We start from the raw sequence: 19,769 nt of genomic DNA, 5'->3' as shown, positions 1-19,769 counted from the left end.
GGCCTCGGGGAGTGAGTGGGCCAGCTGTAGTGAGGTGCTCAGGGGAGGTGAGCCTGAGGGAGGGTCAGGGCTGTGCAGATGGCTGGGGTGACCGGGGACCCTCCTGGAGGCACAGGGGTCCCGGATGATGTCTGGCATGGCCACTCAAGAAAGACCACTCCTCCCCTTCCCAGAAGCGTCTCCTCAGGGCAGCGAGCAGGCTTCCTGAGGCAGGAGTGGCTCCATCTGCCTGCCTTGCCTGTGCCAAAGGTCAGCCCAGGACTCTGATGACACTGATCCTCCCTGAAAGCCCTCCCAGTCTCTGCACAAATCCAGGGAAGGCATCAGAGAAGGACAATGTGCAGCTTCTTAGGTGGCCTCTCCAGCATCACTAGCTGGGTATCCAGGACTGGGCTGCTCAGCTCCACCAGGTGCAAGGCCCGTGCAGGGCATCCTGAGCGATGATGCATCTCACTTTTGCATCTCTGTTGCAAACTCAAGGCTTCTGAAAAACCTGACACTTCCAGGGGACATCGATGCATCTTAGCTCCCCGAAATGAAGCACACATCTCTCCTGGCCTAGGCAGGACCTTGAAGGACCCTCTCTGCAGGGAAGGCCTGGCTGGGCAGGGCAGCCTGTCCTGTTTGCAGCATCAGGGAATGAAGCAGGCTAAAGCCAGCACCTGAGACCTGCTCTGCCCACTCCTATGCAACCGCTGCCTCGTGGTGTTGTGTTTTGGACCCTGCCTCTGGCCTGCTCCGAAAGAGCCCCATTGAACACAGGAAGGGAACTGACTTCAGTATTGCCAAGAGTGTTTGGGCACCGGGAGTGGGAAGAGGGTGAACACACTGCAGGACCCACTTTTTCAACAGATGCCACTAGAAAGAGCCCAAAGTGAGCAGCCGGCCTGGGGCCTGGGCCTTCCCAGGGGCAAGGGAACACACTGCAGCCCCAGGGCTATCGGCGAACTCCACGCTTTCGGACGCAGCCACGAGAACCTTACAGGCAAACCTTGAGGAGGAAAAGTGAATACCAACCGACAGGCTGGGCCGTCCGGCGCTCCTTCTGGGAGGGAACGTGACTGACTCGAGGAAGGGTGTGCACCACAGGGAGCGGCGGTGGGCAGCACCGGACACAGAAGGACCTGAAGCCCCCAGTGCCCATGGGGCAGCAGGGGGGCCCGGGGCATGGGGCACGCTGCCCTGCATTGGAACCCCAGGGTCCCACGGTGAGGCCCTGCTCTCCTGGTGGGAGGGATTCTCTGCAGTATTCTCTCAGTATGGTGCAGCGTGGGTAGCCCTGCCCAGATAAAATTCCCATTTCTGGTTTTTTCTTTCTTTTTTTTTTTGGTGATGGAGTCTCACTCTGTCCCCCAGGATGGAGTGCAGTGGTGCGATCTCAGCTCACTGCAACCTCTGCCTCCTGGGTTCAAGAGATTCTCCTGCCTCAGCCTCCCGAGTAGCTGGAATTACAGGCGCACACCACTATGCCCAGCTAATTTTTGTATTTTTAGTAGAGACGGGGTTTTGCCACGTTGGCCAGGCTGGTCTTAAACTCCTGACCTCAGGTGATCCATCCGCCTCAGCCTCCCAAAGTGCTGGGATTACAGGTGTGAGCCAACCTGCCCAGCCCATTTTTGCATTTTGTTTTTTAATAGAGATGGAGTCTTGGTATGTTTCCCAGGCTGGTCTCAAACTCCTGGGCTCAAGCAGTGTGCCTGCCTCAGCCTCCCAAAGTGCTGGGATTATAAGCATGAGCCCCTGCACCTTGCTGAAAAATCTGGGTATCTTTGAGAGGCCCCCATCTACCTCTTGTCCACATATGATATTCACAGAGCTAGAAATAAGGCCGTGGAAAGATCCTAAAGTAAGCTGATGTGTTCCCTGGGTCATCCCTTCACCCCAACCTTCATCAGCTCTCTGTGGAACAGGATGAGAGGTGGAAATGGGCTACTCGGGCTGAAGGCTGCAAATGAGGTTTCACAGCCATTTCCTCCAAGCGAGGAAAATAGGCTCTTTCTGCTTTTCCCATTTTGGAGGATGCTGTGAGAGGCTCTTTTTGGAGGCTGAGAGCTGTCATTGCGGGGAGAGGGCAGTGCCAAGCGCAGGCGGTAACTACCCGCAAGACTGCAGAATGGACCCTGCCACCTCAGCCCCCAGCAGCTTCACCCCCAGGGCCCCTTCCTTGCCTGATCCCACACACCAGCATCCCCTACGCTCTGTCCCTCCGGGCCAAGCAGCCCTGGTCCCGGGCCCTCCCTGTCCCCGGGTGTTTCAGGTCCTTCTGTATGCCAGCAGCTCTTTTTGGAACACAGCACAGAGGAGGCGGGGAAAAGGAAAAGCAGGAGAGGAAAGGAGGAGAGGACTGCAAGTCCACAGCAAACCACAAAACAGGAAGCCTCCAGAAACACAGCCACGGTGAGCACAGACCCTCGGAGTGTCTGCAAAGGAGCTGGTATATGATTTGAAACCAACAACAATGAGGGCACGAGAGATGAATAATCAGCCGTGAATGCCTTCAGGTTATGAGACGAGGGGCTTCAGAGGTGCAGACAGGGCAAAGGCGGCTCAGGGCCAGTGCTCTGAGTCCTCGGGGAAAGTATGGCCTCTGTGTCCACCCAGGGAGGCTGAGGCTGGTGCCAGGGTGCAGCAACCCATGGCAAGTGGTCAGGCTACAAGCCGCAGAACCCACGGGCTGGCTTCTGAGAGAGCAAGGCCCTCCTTGGAGGACCACTTGGGAGTGGGGCCACTAGATCCCAAGAAGGGAGGGAAAGGAGAATCTGGGCCATAAATGACACCCGGAACCCGTCTTGTGTTCTGGAACCTTGGTCCTTTAACTTGCTGGGAGAAAAGACAGAACTCTGCTCTTCATTCCAGGAAAGGGCCCAAATCAAACTCTGGTGGGGTTCCTAGGGGCACTCCACGCGGCAGAAGCAGCCGCTGTCCTCACATCAATGTGTCCAAACTGGCTCTTGGGCACTACACCAGCCAGAAGAACCTCCTATGTGGTTCTTTCCTGGGAGGCCAATGTCGTTTCCTTTCAGGGATGGATTCTGTAAGACTTGATCCCCAAAAGTGAAAACGTGACTCATACAGTGGTGTGCAGTGTAACTGGGAATCTGCAGCCCGGTGGGCAGAGAGACAACCCTCAGCCCTGAGCAGCTGGGGAGAGGGGATCCATGGTGCAGGTCCTAGAAGGAGCTCTGAATGGCTTAAGTGGCCTGGGATCCGTGTCCTCTGCCCTGCCATCAGACACAGTCAAAGTGCTCCTGCTTCTGGAGCGTCTGACCTCAGTGCCCAGGTGCCTGGGGCTGCACCGTCTGTGGGCAGAGGATCAGCTCAGGCTGGGGCCCACACCCAGCTCTGCGCGCCCTGCACAGAAATGGAAAACCATCTGCCTACTCCAGGCAGAAACACACTCTTGTCGGGGTGGCGGGGGCTGGGGAGAGGACTCCACACCTAGCTGAGTCTTGCTGTCACGTGATGTGGAGCGGTTTGGCAAGAGCGGTGTGGCACACATGGCGGCGATGGGTGCCATGCAGAGCCGCGAGCCAGCCGTGCCGGAAGCAGGCAGTGCCGAGGTGGCCACTTACCAGGGACCCCCGCTTGTACTGACTATACCAGGTGGAAGGCTGCTCTTTGGGCCAGCGGGCCATTTTACTCTGTAAGATACGAGATGGGCGGGTTTAAAGTGACAACCGCAAAGACGCCAGAGGCCACCTTACCAGTTTCCCACGCTTGAATTCACTGAACCAGGAGCCTGGGTTTTCTTTGGGCCAAGAAGTGATTCTGGCCTAAACGTGCAGCGGGGAGGTGGGGAGGGAGAGAAACAGAACAAAAGGGTTACTTCTCCGGCCTCCAGAGCAAGGCCCCAGGCTCTCCCGGCCCCCGCGCCTGCATCCTCACGCGGGAGGCTGCAGGGAGGACCCACCGAGCGCCTTCAGTGCAGCCTGAGGGCCCCGGCCCTTTTGGGGAGACTGGTGGTCACAGGAGAATGAGCCCGGCCCAGGCCCTTGGGGGGATGAGCCTGGCCTGGGCCTTGAGGGAGACTGGAGGCCACGTGAGGAGCCTGGCCCCAGCCCTTGGGGAGACTGAAGGCCATGTGAGGATGAGCCTGGCCGGGGCCCTCAGGGGGACTGGAGGCCATGTGAGGAGCCTGGCTGGGGCCCTCGGGGAGACTGGAGGCTGCGTGAGGATGAGCCTGGCCCCGGCCCTTAGGGAGGCCACGTGAGGAGCCTGGCTGGGGCCCTCGGGGAGACTGGAGGCCGCGTTGAGGATGAGCCTGGCCTTGGCCCTCAGGGAGGCCACGTGAGGAGCCTGGCTGGGGCCCTCGGGGAGACTGGAGGCCACGTGAGGATGAGCCTGGCCCCGGCCCTTGGGGAGACTGGAGGCCGTGTGAGGAGCCCGGCCTGGGCCCTCGGGGAGACCGGAGGCCACGTGAGGATGAGCCTGGCCCCAGCCCTCGGGGAGACTGGAGGCCGTGTGAGGAGCCCGGCCTGGGCCCTCGGGGAGACCAGAGGCCACGTGAGGATGAGCCTGGCCCCACCCCTCGGGGAGACTGGAGGCCGTGTGAGGAGCCTGGCCCCAGCCCTCCAGCCCCTGCTGCTGCCCAGGAAGGGTGCGCTCTGCCTCTCGTTTTGCGTGTTAGGCCCCAGGCCAGCGCCTGGTGCTCAGTCACTGCTGGAAACGCTCACTGAGGGAGGGAATGAATGAACGAACGAAAAAATGAATGAATGATGGACCAAGGGAATGGTAATAAAAGCCAGCATTTACTGCAGGCGAGAGGTGGGGCATCCTCATCCCATCCTCACAGCCTTGCCTGGCTGCTGCGGCACCAGACTGTGTGCGTGCATGTGTGTGTGTGCGTGCATGGTGTGGGGGGTATGTGTGTGTGTGATGTGTGGTGTGTATTTGTGTATGCTGTGTGTGTGGTATAATGTGTGGTCTGTGTGTGATGTGTATCTGTGTGTGTGATGTGTGGTATGTATCATGTGCGTGGTGTGTGGTATCTGTGTGTGTGGTGTGTATCTGTGTGTCTGATGTGTGGTGCGTATCTATGTGTGGTATGTGCGGTGTGTATGGCGCATTATGGGTGTGTCCGTGTGGTGTGTGTGTGTGTGGTATGTGTGTGGTGTATGGTGTGTATCTGTGGTATGTGTGTTGTGTATCGTGTGTGTGGTGTGTATCTGTGTGATGTGTGTGTGTGTGGTGTGGTATATGTGGTGTGTATTGTGTGTGTGGTATGTGTATCGTGTATCTGTGTGGTATGTGTGGTGTGTGGCATGTATCTGTGCGTGTGGTGTGTAGTGTGCATCTGCGTGTGTGTGTGTGGTAGAACCTTCCTGGAGACTGAGACGTGTGCGGGTGAGGGCTGCTCCTCGGCTGCCTGCCTGGATCATGTGCAGCCAGCTCACGCTGCCATGGGGCACTACTTGTACCCGCTTCCTGGGAGGGCTCCCACTTGGGGCCTGCTTTCCACAGAGGCCGAGGCTGCAGACACACAGGCTGGGCCCAGCAGGGCAGGCCTCAGTGACGCCACGGATGGATGGGTGGGTGAGCAGCCATTCCTCTGAGGGGAGACCTGCACGCTGGGTCCCAAAAACAGGACAAGGGGAGCCCCGGCTGCCCGAGGGTCCACTTGCTGCAGGCGTGGAGTGGAAGGGCCCCCAGGGCCGGCCTGTCCCCAGCCTGGACTGACTGGGGCTCACGTTGTGCGCCATGAGGACACAGAAGACTGATCCCCCTAGCCTTCTTCTTGAGCTGGCCTTGTGCCAAGAAGGCCAGAAAAGGGGATCCCCTGGAGGAAAGGGGTGTCCCACCTGCCTCTCACCCCACCCAGAGCTCTCCCACCCTCTCTCTTGTTTCCAAATCTGCCACTGTCAATGCCAAGCCCAGGTGGCGTGAAGGCAGCTTCTTCCTGGAAGAGCCCCGGGATGTGGGCAAGCACGGGCTCCCCCAGCCTCTGCTGTGAGCCTCCTCCGGGTCCAAGGGGGCCACCTCGGAAAGCGTCTCCACTTGCCCTTGGCCAAGCAGCTGTAGCCCAAGCCCGAGGCTGCAGCCTGTGGACGCCTGGCTGGTCAACACTGGGGGAGCCTGGGGTCGCTCAGCAGCCCCACGCTGCTGTGCCATGAACACCAGCCACGGATTCCCAGGAAACCTCTGAGTTTGGAGGAGTCTGGCCCGTGATTTCCACAGCGGCAAGGCCACCCATTTGCAGAGGCAGGCCGAGAAGGAGGGCCGAGAAACCTCTTTTCTAAGGGAATTCCATGTGGGGCCTCTGGCCAGACTGAGGGAAATGAGAGCCGAGATGGAAGGCCCCTATGTTTGGATTCTCTCTGAACAGGGTTTGTCACTAGGAAGGCAGGTTCTCAAGGAGTTAAAACTTCAGGTGGAGGAGGGGACCCCTACACTTGGAGCCCCACAGATCTCCAGCCATGTGCAGCCTCCACTGCAGCCAGTGAGCTCCTAACCCAAAGTGGCTACTGAGCTCAGCACGGTCAGGGCGTGATTGAGGGGTAAGGGGATGGCAGTCCCTGGGGAGAACGTAGCTGCTCTTCCCCTGGCAGGAAACTGCTTCTGGGGCACTGAGGTTGTTAGGAAGCAGAGGCTGCAGGGGCGCACAGGTCTGGACCTGCACAGCAAACTGTTGCGGCCCCAGAAATGGGCGGCCTTTGCCTGGGGCCACGCGACAACTGCGAGCTCATGAAGGAGCGGCCGTTCAAGCTGATGCAGGGGCACGAGAGCTGCAGGCTTGGTCACCTTCCAGGAGCAACAGGGAGACTCAGTCCTCGCCTGGCCTGGGCCAAGGCTGGACCTGCCTCAGGTGCATGCTTGAGGGATAGCAACACATGCCCGTCTACATGCATGCACACGCCAGCCACGTGCACCCACATACACCAGCCACACGCACCCACACACCATATACACACCTGCACATGCCAGCCACACACACCCACACACCATATACACACCCACACCAGCCACAAGTACCCAAACACCACGTACACGTGTACCCACACACCAACATACCAGCCACACACACCCACCACCCACAAACACCCACATGAGCCACACACACCCACACACCACCCACACGACACACACCAGCCACATGCACCCACACATCATCCACATGCCATCTACACACACCATCTACACGTACCTGCACATCATCCACATGCACTCACACATCATCCACATGCACCCAAACACCATCCACTTGCACCCACATGCCATCCACCCACCCAGACATGCACCCACACACCATCCACAAACTCCCATACACCATCCACATGCTAATACACATGCATCCACAAACCATACACACACGCACACATTTACATGCACTCACACGCTATCCACACCCATTCACACCCATGTACCATCCACATGCTTGTCCACACAAACCACACCCACACATGGACACACACCATTCACATGCACCAACATACCATCTACATGTAACCACATGCCATCCACACACGCACCTACAGACCATTCCACACTCATGCCCCATCTACACACACACACCCATCCACACACCTGTCTACATGCACCCACATTCTAACCACACACCCATCCACACGCACCCACAGACCATCCACACAGCATCTACACACACACACCATTCACACACCCATCCACATGCACTCACAAACCACACACACACACACCATGTACAATATTCCCCATCCACACAGCATCTACACTCACACACACCACCCACACACACCCACACACTCATCCACATGTGCCCACACACCATCCACATGCACACAAACTCCCGCTACAGTGCTGAGGCCTCCAAAAGGCCACAGAGGTGGGTATTTAAGTGACATGCCACAAAATCTCAACAGAGCCCAGCTCCCCACCCCGAATTCTTCACTAAACAGACTTCAAAACAAAGCACTCAGGAGGGACTGGGGCCAACCCACAGAAACAGGCTGGATAATAAGAATTGAGGCAAAGGGCAGCTTCTGGAAGATGTCTCAGGCTCACGTTATTATACCTGCTCCCAATTCCTTTAAAGGGTTTTAATGGGGGTCTTAGGTCAGTGGGACCACTGAGTCACCGGAGAAAAGCTTTTATCAACCAGTGAGTGAAGTCCCAGCCCTGGGACGGCAGGATGCCAGGTGGAAAGCCCTCCAACCCTTCCTGACCCCGGGCTGCACAAACCTATTTTATTGCTAAAAAATTTCTTAAAACAATTTCAGGTCTACTTCTGAAAGAACAGTTTCACTGATGAAACTGATTCATTTCTGGCTTTCAGTCTTAAAGCTGCATATAAAAGAAATGCTTGAAGCCCTCGGCATGGCCCTGTCTGTGACGCCTGCCCCACTGGGGCCATCGAGGAACACAGCTACTCACCCCTTCGGACTTCTTGTCAGGGAAGACGCATGTCGACCCCCCGGCTGTGAAGTTGCAGTAAACCTTGAAGGAATCCCTGGAGCATCCTTGGTTAGGATCGACCCAGTATTCACCTGGATTTCAGAGACGGGGAGGGAGGCGGGCAGAGTCAGGAGGATTGCTCCCTGGATGGTTCCGGAAGCCGCTGTGACATTTCAGTCCAGCAGTTAAAATGCACGCCCCAGGAATGCCGCCAACACGGGCCTTTCTGGGGTTTACTTTATTGCATTTTGCTTTTCCTGCTGGGCCCATAAAGAGATGTGGACAAACTCATTCACCAAGAACACAGCTGGTGCATGAAGCAACTGGGTACGTGTTCTGGTGGCCAGGAGGGTTGGGGTCCGGCCTACTCTCTGGGTGGACAGAAATGCAGAGAGGGTTCTGGAAGGAACTCTGGAAATTCATTCATGTAGGATCAGAGTCTACTGGAACCACGAACATCCCTCGAATCTTGCAGGGGGAACATTCAAACTTCCCAAGGGGAAGACAAGCTAATGGGAATTTATCCTTCAATTGGTGCCTGAGGCTATGATGGTGAGGAGGAGGATGTGTTTTTACAGTATTGCGGAGTTTGAAGGCCGTTTGCTCAAGCACAGCGTCTGATGCCGGTCCTAACACTGACCCTTACTTCCACTGGCACTGTGCCAGCCTCTCAGGCACTGCCTCACGCAACTCTGTCCTCTTCCTGGGAGATGTTTCTGTTCCCGTTTGACAGGTCAGGAACACGAGGTTCAAGCAGGTCACCCCGCCAGAAAATGCCTAAGACCAGATGAGAACCTGGAAAGTCTGACCTCAAAGCCTTGGCCTCTGCACCCGGCCTCACCCTGAGATGCCTCCATAAAGTTCAAGAGGGGAGGCTCTTGCGCACCCCTGCCCCACAGATGGGCAGGCTGAGGCTGCCCGTCCTGTCCCTTCCGCTGTGCCTGGCTGAACTGTCCTTGCCACACTCCATGTGTCCTGCAGGTCCATGCCCGCTTTGAGGGGCCACCCCTGCCCCCCCACCCCGGCCCTCACCATCTGGGAAGTCGGGGTGGCAGAGCTGCAGGTCCTTGCAGGTGCGGGCGGGGTTCTGCTGCGTGCCCAGGGGCCGCTTCATCTGCTCAATCTCCAGCTTCAGAGAGTTGAGAGAGCCGAAGATCTCTTCCATGCCATCTGCATAGTCCACGTAGTTCTCGCCATTCCCGTCGTCCAGCAGCTGGCTGGCGTCGATGTTCCGCCGCGTCCTGGACGCCTGGATCGGCAGGGGCTGGATGACCTCTCCCGGGGGGCCCTGGGGGACAGAACAGGAGCAGCGGTGGGTGATGGAGGATGGGAAGGGTCCCAGGACATGAGCAGAGCAGGGACAGCTGGGGCCACATCTGCAGGGGTTCCCTGGGGCCTGGCAACCTGGGCTACATGGACATCTGTCCAGCTTAGAACTGTTTCCATCCCTTCCTCCAGTCACTGGAACATTCCACACCCATCCCCACTGCCAGGTGCTTGTCAGCACAGAGCACCTCTCCTCTCTCTCTAGAGCTGAAACTTAACAGTTTGCAGCCTTGGGCTTGCATCTGCCATCCGGCCCTCAGCCACACAAAAGGCCAAGCCTTGAGGAAAGGGACCAGGTCTCCCCAGTCTGGCCTCTGCAGCCCTAGCTGGGGCTGAACACAGTGGGGCCACATGAATGCCTCCTGATGCAAAGAGCCATTCACTTCCAGAAGGCCACAGCTAAGATGACGATGGGAGTTGGAGAGATTCCACAACCAAAGGGGGGTGTCCAATAGTGCACTCGCCATGCCCTGGTTCAAACTGGGCTTCACCTTTCACCTCCAGGGCCTTGTCTAGTGCTCCCCCATCCCAACACACACATATGCATACACACACACATGCACATATATCCCAGACATGCATGTACACATATACATATGCACACACACAGCCATGCAGGCACGTATACAATATACACACACTACACATATACACATGCACATACACTACACATGCACACACATATGTGCCCCACATGTATGCATGCATACCCATACACACATCATGCACACACACATGCACATACAAACCATGTACACATTACACATGCATGCACATATACAGGATGCATGTACACATACAGACATGCACACACACATGCCCAGTCACATACATGCATATACTACACGTTCACACATTCATATACCATGCATGCACATGTATGCACACACAGCACACACACGTGTATCCTCTCTCTCCTGGCCAGCTGTTCTTCTCAGGGCCAGTTGGCCTGTAAGCTTCCTGTGGATAGACCTGTGTGGCTCACTTCCCCGGCTGCGTGCCAGGGACAAGGCCCGGGCATGCCACATGGGCTTCATGAGTCTCAGGAGGGGTCACACACACAATTGCTTTCTCAATTCCCTCAGAGGTAGCCAGAGCCCCCGTCCCGCTTTCTGGGCTTCAAGGGCTACTTACCGGGGGGCCTGGGGGTCCTGGGTGGCCTGCCTCACCCTTCGGGCCAGTTGGACCCTGGGGAGAAAGAATCAACGCTTGGTCACAGAGGTATGAGGGGACTTTGAATCCACCTTCAGCTCTAGAATGGTCCCTGGAGACCTATGTGGGGGAGGCGGCCCTCACAGCCACAGCAGAGAAGAGAATGGCAGAGACCCCTGTACCCTCCTGGATCCTCAAGATGAGAACAGAGAGGGATGGAGCCCTTCCTAGGGCAGGCGGCGAGCAGCCCACATGCCTCAGTCCGCCATGGGTCAGTGTAGAAAGATGGGAGGATCGTGAGCGGCAGGGCCTGAGCTAGGACGGTTGTCTGGGTAGTTTGTTCCCGTGCCAGGGGACCCGTCGCCCTCCCCTACCTTCCAGGCATTGGCCTGGCTGGGCAGCATGTTACTTACCGAGGAGCCCTTAGCACCTTTTGGACCAGGGGGACCCTGCAGAGAGAGGAGGGCAGAACGTCAGCAAGCCGGGTCTCAGCTCCAGCCCCACCATGCTCCATGCCCTGCCCAGCCTGGTCTCGCCCCTTGCCCCTCTCCCACCCGCATCCCCCTCAGGACTCTACGCTTGTATTTGCCCGGCTAGAGTGGGAGGAGGGTCGGGGCCTGGCTGGTGCTCACCCCTCGTGGAGACACAGGGTGGTCCTACCTGCCCCCGGCCAGCCTACCACCCACCCTGGCTAGGAAACCCCAGCTCAGACAGCCGCGGGGGGCAGCGGAAAAGAGCATGTCCTGGCTCAGAAGGGGCTGATGGAATGCACCCCCCAGCCCTCTCTGATAGCACACAGCAGGGGCCAGCCCTCAGCGTGCCAGGGGCCCCCAGGGGCCATGTGCACCTGCGGCCCAGCGGCTGTGGGGATGCCCTGGGAATGCTGGGTCTCCCAGCAATGTGAGACCCAGGCAGCGGTGCCAGAGGAGGGCAGCTAACTGCTCTTGTCTGGGCCAGGCTGGCCGGGCTCCTGGGAATTGGGAGGGCTGGAGAGCCAACTACTACCTTCCGCACCCTCCCCAGATGCCTACAGACAAGTGGCCTCGTTCCCTGAAATGGTCACAGTTTCCCGTCCCTGTCTTCCCCACCAAAAACCAGGGCTGGGCAACGCCACTTCCTTTCTTCTGTCTCCTGGAACCCCAATGTTGAGTTAATGGGCAAATCCACCCTGGAGGCCCCAATTCCAGCTTCTTGTGTGACTTTTCCACAATTCTTCGGCTCCACACTGAGGCCCCAAGGCTTATCCCCACCCTCCCTGCCCTCCCGGGAATGACCAGGCCCCTCCCAGATACACACCGGCAGGCCAGGGGGCCCAGGAGGCCCAATCGGGCCAGAAGGACCAGTGATACCCTGAAAAGGACCAGAAAATGCAGGTTATCACCTTCAGACGAGGAGGAGCCGCGGGGCTGCGACCCTGCTACCCAGCCACACCCCTCGGCTCCCCTGTCCCTTCCCCACGGTGTACCCTTTGGCCCCTCAGCAGCCTCCTGTGGCTGCTTTCTGATCCTGGGCTGTGCATGTCAGGGGAGCCATCGACCTGAGCATCCACCCCAGGGCTGCCAGCCCTCGGCACTGCTCCCCCGGCTGGGCTGCCAGGAACTCACTCTCATCCCCCAGGCCACCGAGGACTTCAGGCTGAGCACCTCTTTTCACGTTCATTTGCAAATACAGAAACCACTGCCCTGACATTGCGGCCCTGGCTTGGGCCCCTCTTGCTGTTTCCTGCTCATGGTGTTGGTCTCCCCTCTAGAACTAAGCCCGGAGGTGTTGGGCAGGGAGTCCCATCCATGCTGACTGTCCTGTCCAGCCTGTAAATGTGCTTTCTGCATCCTTGGAGCATGGAACCTCCGCTCAGACCCCTTCTCCCCAATGGCTCCCTCCCAGACTGAGCTGCTGGCACAGAACAATTTTGACTAGCTTTGCCACAGACACCCGGGCAACTGGAGCCACCTGCAGCCCCTCTCCCCACAGCCCTGGATTCCACTCAGAGCTCTCTCCGGGCAGAAGCTGGGGGCGAGGGTAGCGGAGGGCTGATGGCCGTATTTCACTGGGGAGGGAGTGCTTCCCTCCCTTCACCTTGTCCCTGCAGGGACTTGGGCTGTGGCTCATTGTAAGGATCCCACAACTACCCAAGCCTGCACACCAACCCGACACCTTCATCAGCAAAGCCGCCAAGACCATGGTTTGGGGTGAAGGCAGGTGAGCAAACAGGGTGGACACAGGGGTGCTTTCCCCGCTGGCCGTGGGGACCCTGGACGCCTCTCTAATTCTCATGGTCGCCAGGCCACCACACCCTGGGCGGCACTCCTCCGAGGACCCTGCTGTGGCCTGGGGATATCGGTAGAGGAAAACGGTCAATGGCATGGAGGACACTGGCCAGTGAGGTAGGGTTTGCAATGAGCTCCACCCTTCAGCCATGTCCTGCAACCTTCCCCGGGCCCGTAGTGAGGGTGCCACCTTACTCCCAGCCTCCAGGGGCTCTGCCTGCTCCTGCCCTGTCCCCCGCATCCTATGAGGCATGGGCGTGGGTGGGCACAGCATACTGTGCATGTGTGTGTCTGTCACACCTCGCTCGGGACGGAAAGATTCCCACAAAGGAATAAGGACCCGTGGCCCTCATGGGGGAAGGACAGAGGCACTACAGGTCACCTCATCCCCTCTCCTGCCTCCATGGCACACGTCACCCTCCCCAGGCCACTTCCAAGTCACTCAGAGTTGTGGGACAGAGTGAAGCTCTCTGCATGGCGTTTCCTTGGCTATGGTTTGCAGAGGCTGCAAACTCCAATGAGCTACAGTTTGGGGGCAGCTAGGGACAAGGTGGAAGCAGGAGCCAGAACAGCCACTCTGCCCGCAGCTCTGGCAAACACGGATGGTTGTCACCAGTGACCTCCTGGGCAAGCGGTGGGTGACAGGCTCTCCCACAGGGCTGGGAACCAGGCAGAATGACCTGACTTCCGAGTCCCTCCAGCTCTGGGGGACACCACGGTCATGAGGAGGAAGCCCCGCCTGCCAGTCAGGGCATGGGGCTGGGAGACGGCTCTGCCCAGCTCCCTGTGCACCTGGGCAAGCCCAGCCCCTCAGTGTTCCCATCTGCCAAGCAGGATGACTGGACTCAACCGACTTGTGGACGTCCTTCCGGGCTCTGATGGGCCTCCGGTCCCCTGGGTGCCTGCCCCAGGGATCTAAAATGCCTCTCGACAGCCCACATGCAAGAAGTGCCATCTCACGCACCTGTTCTCCCTTAGGACCAGAGGAGCCCTGGGGGCCGGGGAGACCACGGTCGCCCTTCTCACCCTGTTCACCCGGAGGACCGATGAGCCCAATCAGGCCTGGATGACCCTGTGGGAAAACGAAGACAGGAAGGGGCATTTGAGGGAGCCACGCCTCATGCTCGGCCACGGTGGGCCAGTTAGCACGCAGCACAGCCATGGCACAGGAACCTTTACGTCATGGTCAGTCTCCCCTGGAAGGGGAACAGGCCCACAGAGGGGCCAGGTGACGAAATGGCAGGTCCGAGGTGGCCCTTCGCTGGCCACAGTCACGTCTAAAAACAGACAGGGAGCCACAGACACTGAGACAGACCAAAGTGATAAAGGGGTTTTCCTGAGTGGTAATGTTTATCTCTGTCTTTCTCTTCATATATGCTCTCCAATTTCCTATGGCAAATCCGAACGCCTGCTCCTATACGGAACTAAAACAAAGTTTGTGGACTGACACAGAAAGAAAGATGCAGAGTATTATAGATATTACAATCATGGGTTGTTTTTCTAAAAAAGAAGAATCCATGACATTCGCTGTCTATGTTTGTCTTCTAGGAACCCAGGGCAAGCCTCGCAAGGCAGCCCCAGCTCTCATTTGCCTTGGGGCTGGGGGCAGTGGTGGTGGACGTCAGAGTGGAAATGAGAGGGCCCTCACTGCCTTCTGCTTCATATACAACCATCTCACTCCTGAGTACCTTTTATGTTTGTAAATAAATCAATGCAAGTGGAAAACAATTAATTCCCAGCAGTTAGAAAAATAAAAGGGCTTTGCTCCCACTGCAGAAATGTCCTCACACCTCCTGCGGGAAGGATCTGGGGCCGCCCAGCCCAGGGAGAGCAGCAACCTGGGATCCTGGACACCCGTCAGCCGGGGCCTCTGTGCCTAGCCGGAAGGTTCTCCGTCAATACCGCAGGGGCCTCCGGGATCCCCCGAGCTGCTCAGGACCCCCCAGAGGCAGGGGCCAAGCCTCAAACACAGCGTGTCTATTTTCCTTTGTCACCCCTCAGGGTCCCCACCACCAGCCTGCAGCAGGTGCTTGTCACATTTAGGTGACAGATCAAGAGCTTGTTGAGTTTGAGACCCACGGCCACAAATTTGAAGGCCCCGAGTCACAATTGCTGGGGCAGGGAGGCCCCTCTTACCTTTTCACCTTTGGGACCAGAATCTCCTTTGAGGCCGGGAAGTCCTGGGGGACCCTGTGGGAGGAGGCAGAGGGATCAGAGTCCTCATCCTAGGGGTTTTGGGTGGCAAACTCATCCCACCCCCTATGCTCACCATGAGGAATGTGACTCACCATGGGGCCGGGGGGACCGTCCGGGCCTGGGGATCCTGGGAGACCTTGTTCTCCCTGAAACACAGAGACGCTCTGCATGAGTTGCTGGTCCTCCGTCCCTCCACTCGGCAACCCCTCCGCCCCTCACAGCCTACTCACCACAGGGCCAGGGATCCCTCGAAGGCCATCCGGTCCGGGCTTCCCAGGGGCCCCCTGGGGGCCGATGGGGCCAGTCTTCCCAGGAGGGCCTTCCAAGCCGGCTTCTCCCTGCAGGGCGGCGGAGGGCAGAATGAGGTCCGGAGCTCTAGGCTCCAGGCACCCTGGCCCAGGACCACTGCTCAGAAACCCTGGGCACCTCCGGAAGAGTCCCAGGTGACCCCATATCCGGGGTTGCCCTAATTCTCCACATTTCATTGCCTGTGGAAGCTGCCCTGGACAAGTCTCCATCCCGATCACCTCCCCGGCCAGCAGGGATCCCATCTCCGCTGACTGCGCCGACCACAGACCGGGTGTCACAGCGCCACTGCCCGAGCAGGGATGGAACCGCACAACTTCCCGTCTCCTTAACGACAGGCGCCTCCAGGAGGGAGGCAGACAGTGCCAGGCTGGGCCGCCATCACCTCACTGACAGAATAGCCTCCCATGTGCTCCGGGCCAGGCCCCAAGCCAACTGCATGGGTGACAGCGTCCCATCTTCTGCATGGGCCCCGCAGCGGACACGGTCACCATCGGACACGGTCCACTTCAGAGGTAGGCGGCTCAGGTCTGGCCGACTCAAAGACCAGGCATGAGGTCGCAGGGCTCCGGGGGACATAACTACTCAGCCTTGGGCTCCCTGAATCCCGCACGCACCACCCGCCTCCTCCCTCAGGCGGGCAAGGCAGACGGCCCCAGTCTTGTGGCCACCACTTGGCTGCCTCCTTGAGAGAGAACCAGGTCTCCTCCCCAGGTAGGCCATGAGCCAGGTGCCCCTGGGGCAGCCACTCTCGGCCTCCATGGACGTCTCTGCCCACATGCTTGTCCACTCCCCACCCTCTGGGCTCCCCTGGGGGAGGTCTACGCGGTCACAGCCTGGCTCCAAAACACGTTACCTTGGCCCCTTTCTCTCCCTGTCTGCCTTCGGGGCCTGCGGGGCCTGGGGGACCCTGAAAGAAGCAAGAGAACAGCAGGTGGTGAGTGTGGCCTGCCAGGGTGGAGGGACGAGCTCGGGTGCAGGCGCTCAGGGTGTGTGTGTGTGGCCTGCAGGGGCGGAGGGACGAGCTCGGGTGCAGGCGCTCAGGGTGTGTGTGTGTGGCCTGCAGGGGCGGAGGGACGAGCTCGGGTGCAGGTGCTCAGGGTGTGCTGGGCTGCAGGGCAGGGGTGCAGGGTCATGGAGGCTGCTCCCAGGCCACCCGCAGTGACACGGGTCCTCAGCATGAGTCCTATGGACTCCAGTCCCAGGTAAAGGCCTCTCAGGCCACGTGGGGAGGCGCAGTGCACGCCTCGAGTTGTGTGTGGCCTCCATCCTGGATGCACCAGGCAGCTGTTTACTGCATCACCAGCAAGTGGCTGGGCCATTCAATCTACAAAAGATGCCTTCTCATTTGTTCTGGCTTTTCAGTAAAACCTAAGCCAGGGGAAAAGGACTTTTGCAGCTTTGCGGGTGTCTTTCTCCCATGATGGATATCACTGACCGTGTCAGCAGGCGGCCTGTCCTAAAAGGAGCAGCTGCGTCGACCTGGCAAGCCTGTGATTTTGTGATGATGTGGCCGAGGCTAAGTGGAGAACATGCCACACCCGAGCCCTTCCTCATCAGTGCAGCTTAGAGCACCCAGGGCCCAAGCAAAGGTGACGGGGAGGGGCGGGGGTGCTTCATGCAGGGAGCTGACAGCAAGGATGTGCCTGCAGAATTATTTACCCTTTTTCCTGGAGGCCCCGATGGACCTGGTTCACCAGTAGGGCCGGGGGATCCCTGGTATTGGGAGAAAGAACAGAGTGTGAGGAATTGGGGCCCGTTAGACTCAATTGAGGCAAAACACACGGAGATTTCAGTCTCTTTTCTCCTCGGCCAGCCCTGCAGCTGCCTCTCTCTTCTTTTGGGGCTAGCACAGAGGGTCCTAAGACAGTGTCGCACCCGGGCTGTGACAGTGTAAGGAACCCCAACTCCCATCCTGCGGGTTTTCTGCATTTTGGAAGAGAACTTCCCCACTCACAGTGCTGACTCTTGATACACAATGACGGTTCGGTCCCCACCACAACCTGGGCAGGGACGAGGCACTGGCATCCCCTTTCACAGAAGGGGGGACAAGAATCGTCCCAGGACACAGGCCGGGAAGTGGTGGACTGGGGGTGTCTGTCAGGGAAATCCAGCCCGAGGCTAGATCCCTAACCCCTTCTCTGAGTGGACGCTCCTCTCAACTCAGTGACATGGCCTTTGCCCTCAGGTCCGCAGTCCCCCGCGCTTGGCCAGGCTGGGTGCAAGGTGGGGCAAGGGCACCTGCAAGGCCTCAGGGGCCTCCTCCAGGCCCAGTCCTGCCCAGGGCCCATGGGGGTTGATCCATCCCCGAGAGACATTCCGGGCTTGAAGCAGTGTTTAAAACACTCAACGCCAAGCGTCAGATGCAACGCCCAGTGTGATCTGGGTCAAGGTAAGGCAGGAAGGGCCCGGTGAGGAGAGGCACTGGCCCTGCTAGGCAGAGCTGTGGGTAAGATCTGACGTTCCCAGGCGAGCCCATGGTGGGTCGTGGAAGCCCTGGGGCTGCCTGCAAACCTGCTACTGAGACAGCACACGCATCTCAGAGGGAGTTCATGAGCTCTGTCACTGTCCAGAATCAATATCGTAAGGGAATCAATATCATAAGGGAATCGATATCATAAGGGAATCGATATCATAAAGGAATCAATATCAACTAGGTTGGAGTTTTTCCCAGAAATGAGTCAAGCAAGTTGCAAGGTCCCAAGAATACACTGACACCTCCACCAGGAAGCCAGCCCAGATTGTAGACTCACCGTCTGCCCGGGTTCACCATCATCTCCTTTGTCACCAGGGGGACCATCTTGACCCTATGGAGACAAAAGTGAGCTCCTTGCTGACCCCCGGATGGCACCCTGAGTTCATGCACCAGCTCCCAATGCATCTCCAGCCCCTTCCCAAAACCCAAATCCATTCTGGTGCCAGCACAGAGCATGCTCAGTGGGGTCAAAGGCGTTTTCTTGCTCCGATCACCGGAACACGAGTGCCTTTTGGGACATTGCCTGCCCCAATGGGAGTTCATCACAAAGAACCACCAGAAAGAGGGGAAATGGGGCTGGCAGAGGCAGGCCAGCATTGTGGGGGATCCGGTGGCTTTGCCCTCTTGAGCACCTACCGCGGGGCCAGGCTCTCCGGGGGGGCCGGGATCTCCAGGAAAACCCACTGGGCCCTGAAAGGAAGAAAGAAAGAAACAGCCAAGGCCATCAGCAACCTGACTGAGACCACACACGGCCAATCATGTCACCACCTCAAGATGGCCACCTGCCACCATCCAGCTCCTAAGACTTTCCAGCAATTCCGACAACCCAGTGCACTTGCACTTTATGGCCCAGAGACCCTTCCATGTGCAGCATGTCCCGGAGCCAGCAAGCCCGGCCAGTGGGCATGGCAGGGGTCAGCTGGTCTCTTGCTTTCCAGAGCCAAGCAAGGGGCAGGCGTTCCGCCCACAGGTCTATTCCTGGGAGCTCCAGGCTGCAACTAGAACCTGGACCTTCAGACTTCCGGAATGTGCCTCTCCGAAGCCCCTCCTGATGCAAAATCAGGGCCGGCCAAGGGCAGGGGCAACTTCCCAAAGCCTGGCTGTCACTCGTGCATCTCAGCCGGCCGCCTGGCCCACAGAGAAGAATCACTCAGGGCTTTCTCCTCCAGTCCACGCCCTGTCTCATCTCTACTATTTTGGTTCAGTAGCTGGTATGAAAACCTCTAGTGTCTAGAAAAATTACCCAACACATGGAATGGTCTTGAAGCTGTTCTCAGAGCAGAGTGCACCGCCAGTGAGTCAGAATGATCCCAGTGCAGAGCCCCGCCCCTGCTGCAGGGCCCCTGAGGCAAGTCTGGAATACTCACAGGGCTGCCTTTGGGACCATCATCTCCGGGAGGGCCTTTGGGTCCAGGGGGTCCGGCAGCACCTGAAGGGCCTGACTCGCCCTTCTCTCCCCTTTCTCCTTTGGGTCCCTGGAGGAAAGAGGCCAGTGTCAAGTCCTCAGAGCCAACCACGTCGCCGCCCAGGGCAAGGCAGGTGCCAGTTCACGGTGGGCCTCCCCGGTTTTCTCACCCCATTCAGACCAGCCTTTCCAAGTATCTGCTGAGCCCTGCAGGGGGCTGGCTGCCAGGTCGCTCCCCAAGCCCTGGGCAGAATCAGCTCCTGTGTGCACCCTG

General features: G+C 58.5%; 1 protein-coding gene across 2 annotated transcripts in view; it reads right to left on the bottom strand.

Moving 5' to 3' along the window:
* COL5A1 (collagen type V alpha 1 chain) overlaps window positions 1-19,769 on the bottom strand; it is a 207,906-nt gene that overhangs the window by 10,772 nt on the left and 177,365 nt on the right. The window contains exons 50-64 of one of the 2 annotated variants that reach the window (XM_055350981.2): window positions 19,458-19,565; window positions 18,727-18,780; window positions 18,368-18,421; window positions 17,277-17,330; window positions 16,471-16,524; window positions 15,539-15,646; window positions 15,401-15,454; window positions 15,249-15,302; window positions 14,077-14,184; window positions 12,142-12,195; window positions 11,259-11,294; window positions 10,828-10,881; window positions 9,400-9,655; window positions 8,347-8,459; window positions 3,705-3,773 (exon numbers count right to left, since the gene is read on the bottom strand). In XM_055350981.2, coding sequence (XP_055206956.2) covers window positions 3,705-3,773; window positions 8,347-8,459; window positions 9,400-9,655; window positions 10,828-10,881; window positions 11,259-11,294; window positions 12,142-12,195; window positions 14,077-14,184; window positions 15,249-15,302; window positions 15,401-15,454; window positions 15,539-15,646; window positions 16,471-16,524; window positions 17,277-17,330; window positions 18,368-18,421; window positions 18,727-18,780; window positions 19,458-19,565 — 1,230 coding nt within the window. Of the gene's footprint in view, window positions 1-3,572; window positions 3,642-3,704; window positions 3,774-8,346; window positions 8,460-9,399; window positions 9,656-10,827; window positions 10,882-11,258; window positions 11,295-12,141; window positions 12,196-14,076; window positions 14,185-15,248; window positions 15,303-15,400; window positions 15,455-15,538; window positions 15,647-16,470; window positions 16,525-17,276; window positions 17,331-18,367; window positions 18,422-18,726; window positions 18,781-19,457; window positions 19,566-19,769 lie in introns of both variants that reach the window. The other variant, XM_055350982.2, reaches the window with a different exon arrangement.

Source organism: Gorilla gorilla, chromosome 13 (genome assembly GCF_029281585.2).
Source record: "Gorilla gorilla gorilla isolate KB3781 chromosome 13, NHGRI_mGorGor1-v2.1_pri, whole genome shotgun sequence".
NCBI lineage: Eukaryota > Metazoa > Chordata > Mammalia > Primates > Hominidae > Gorilla > Gorilla gorilla.
This window is presented reverse-complemented; position numbering and strand designations above follow the sequence as displayed.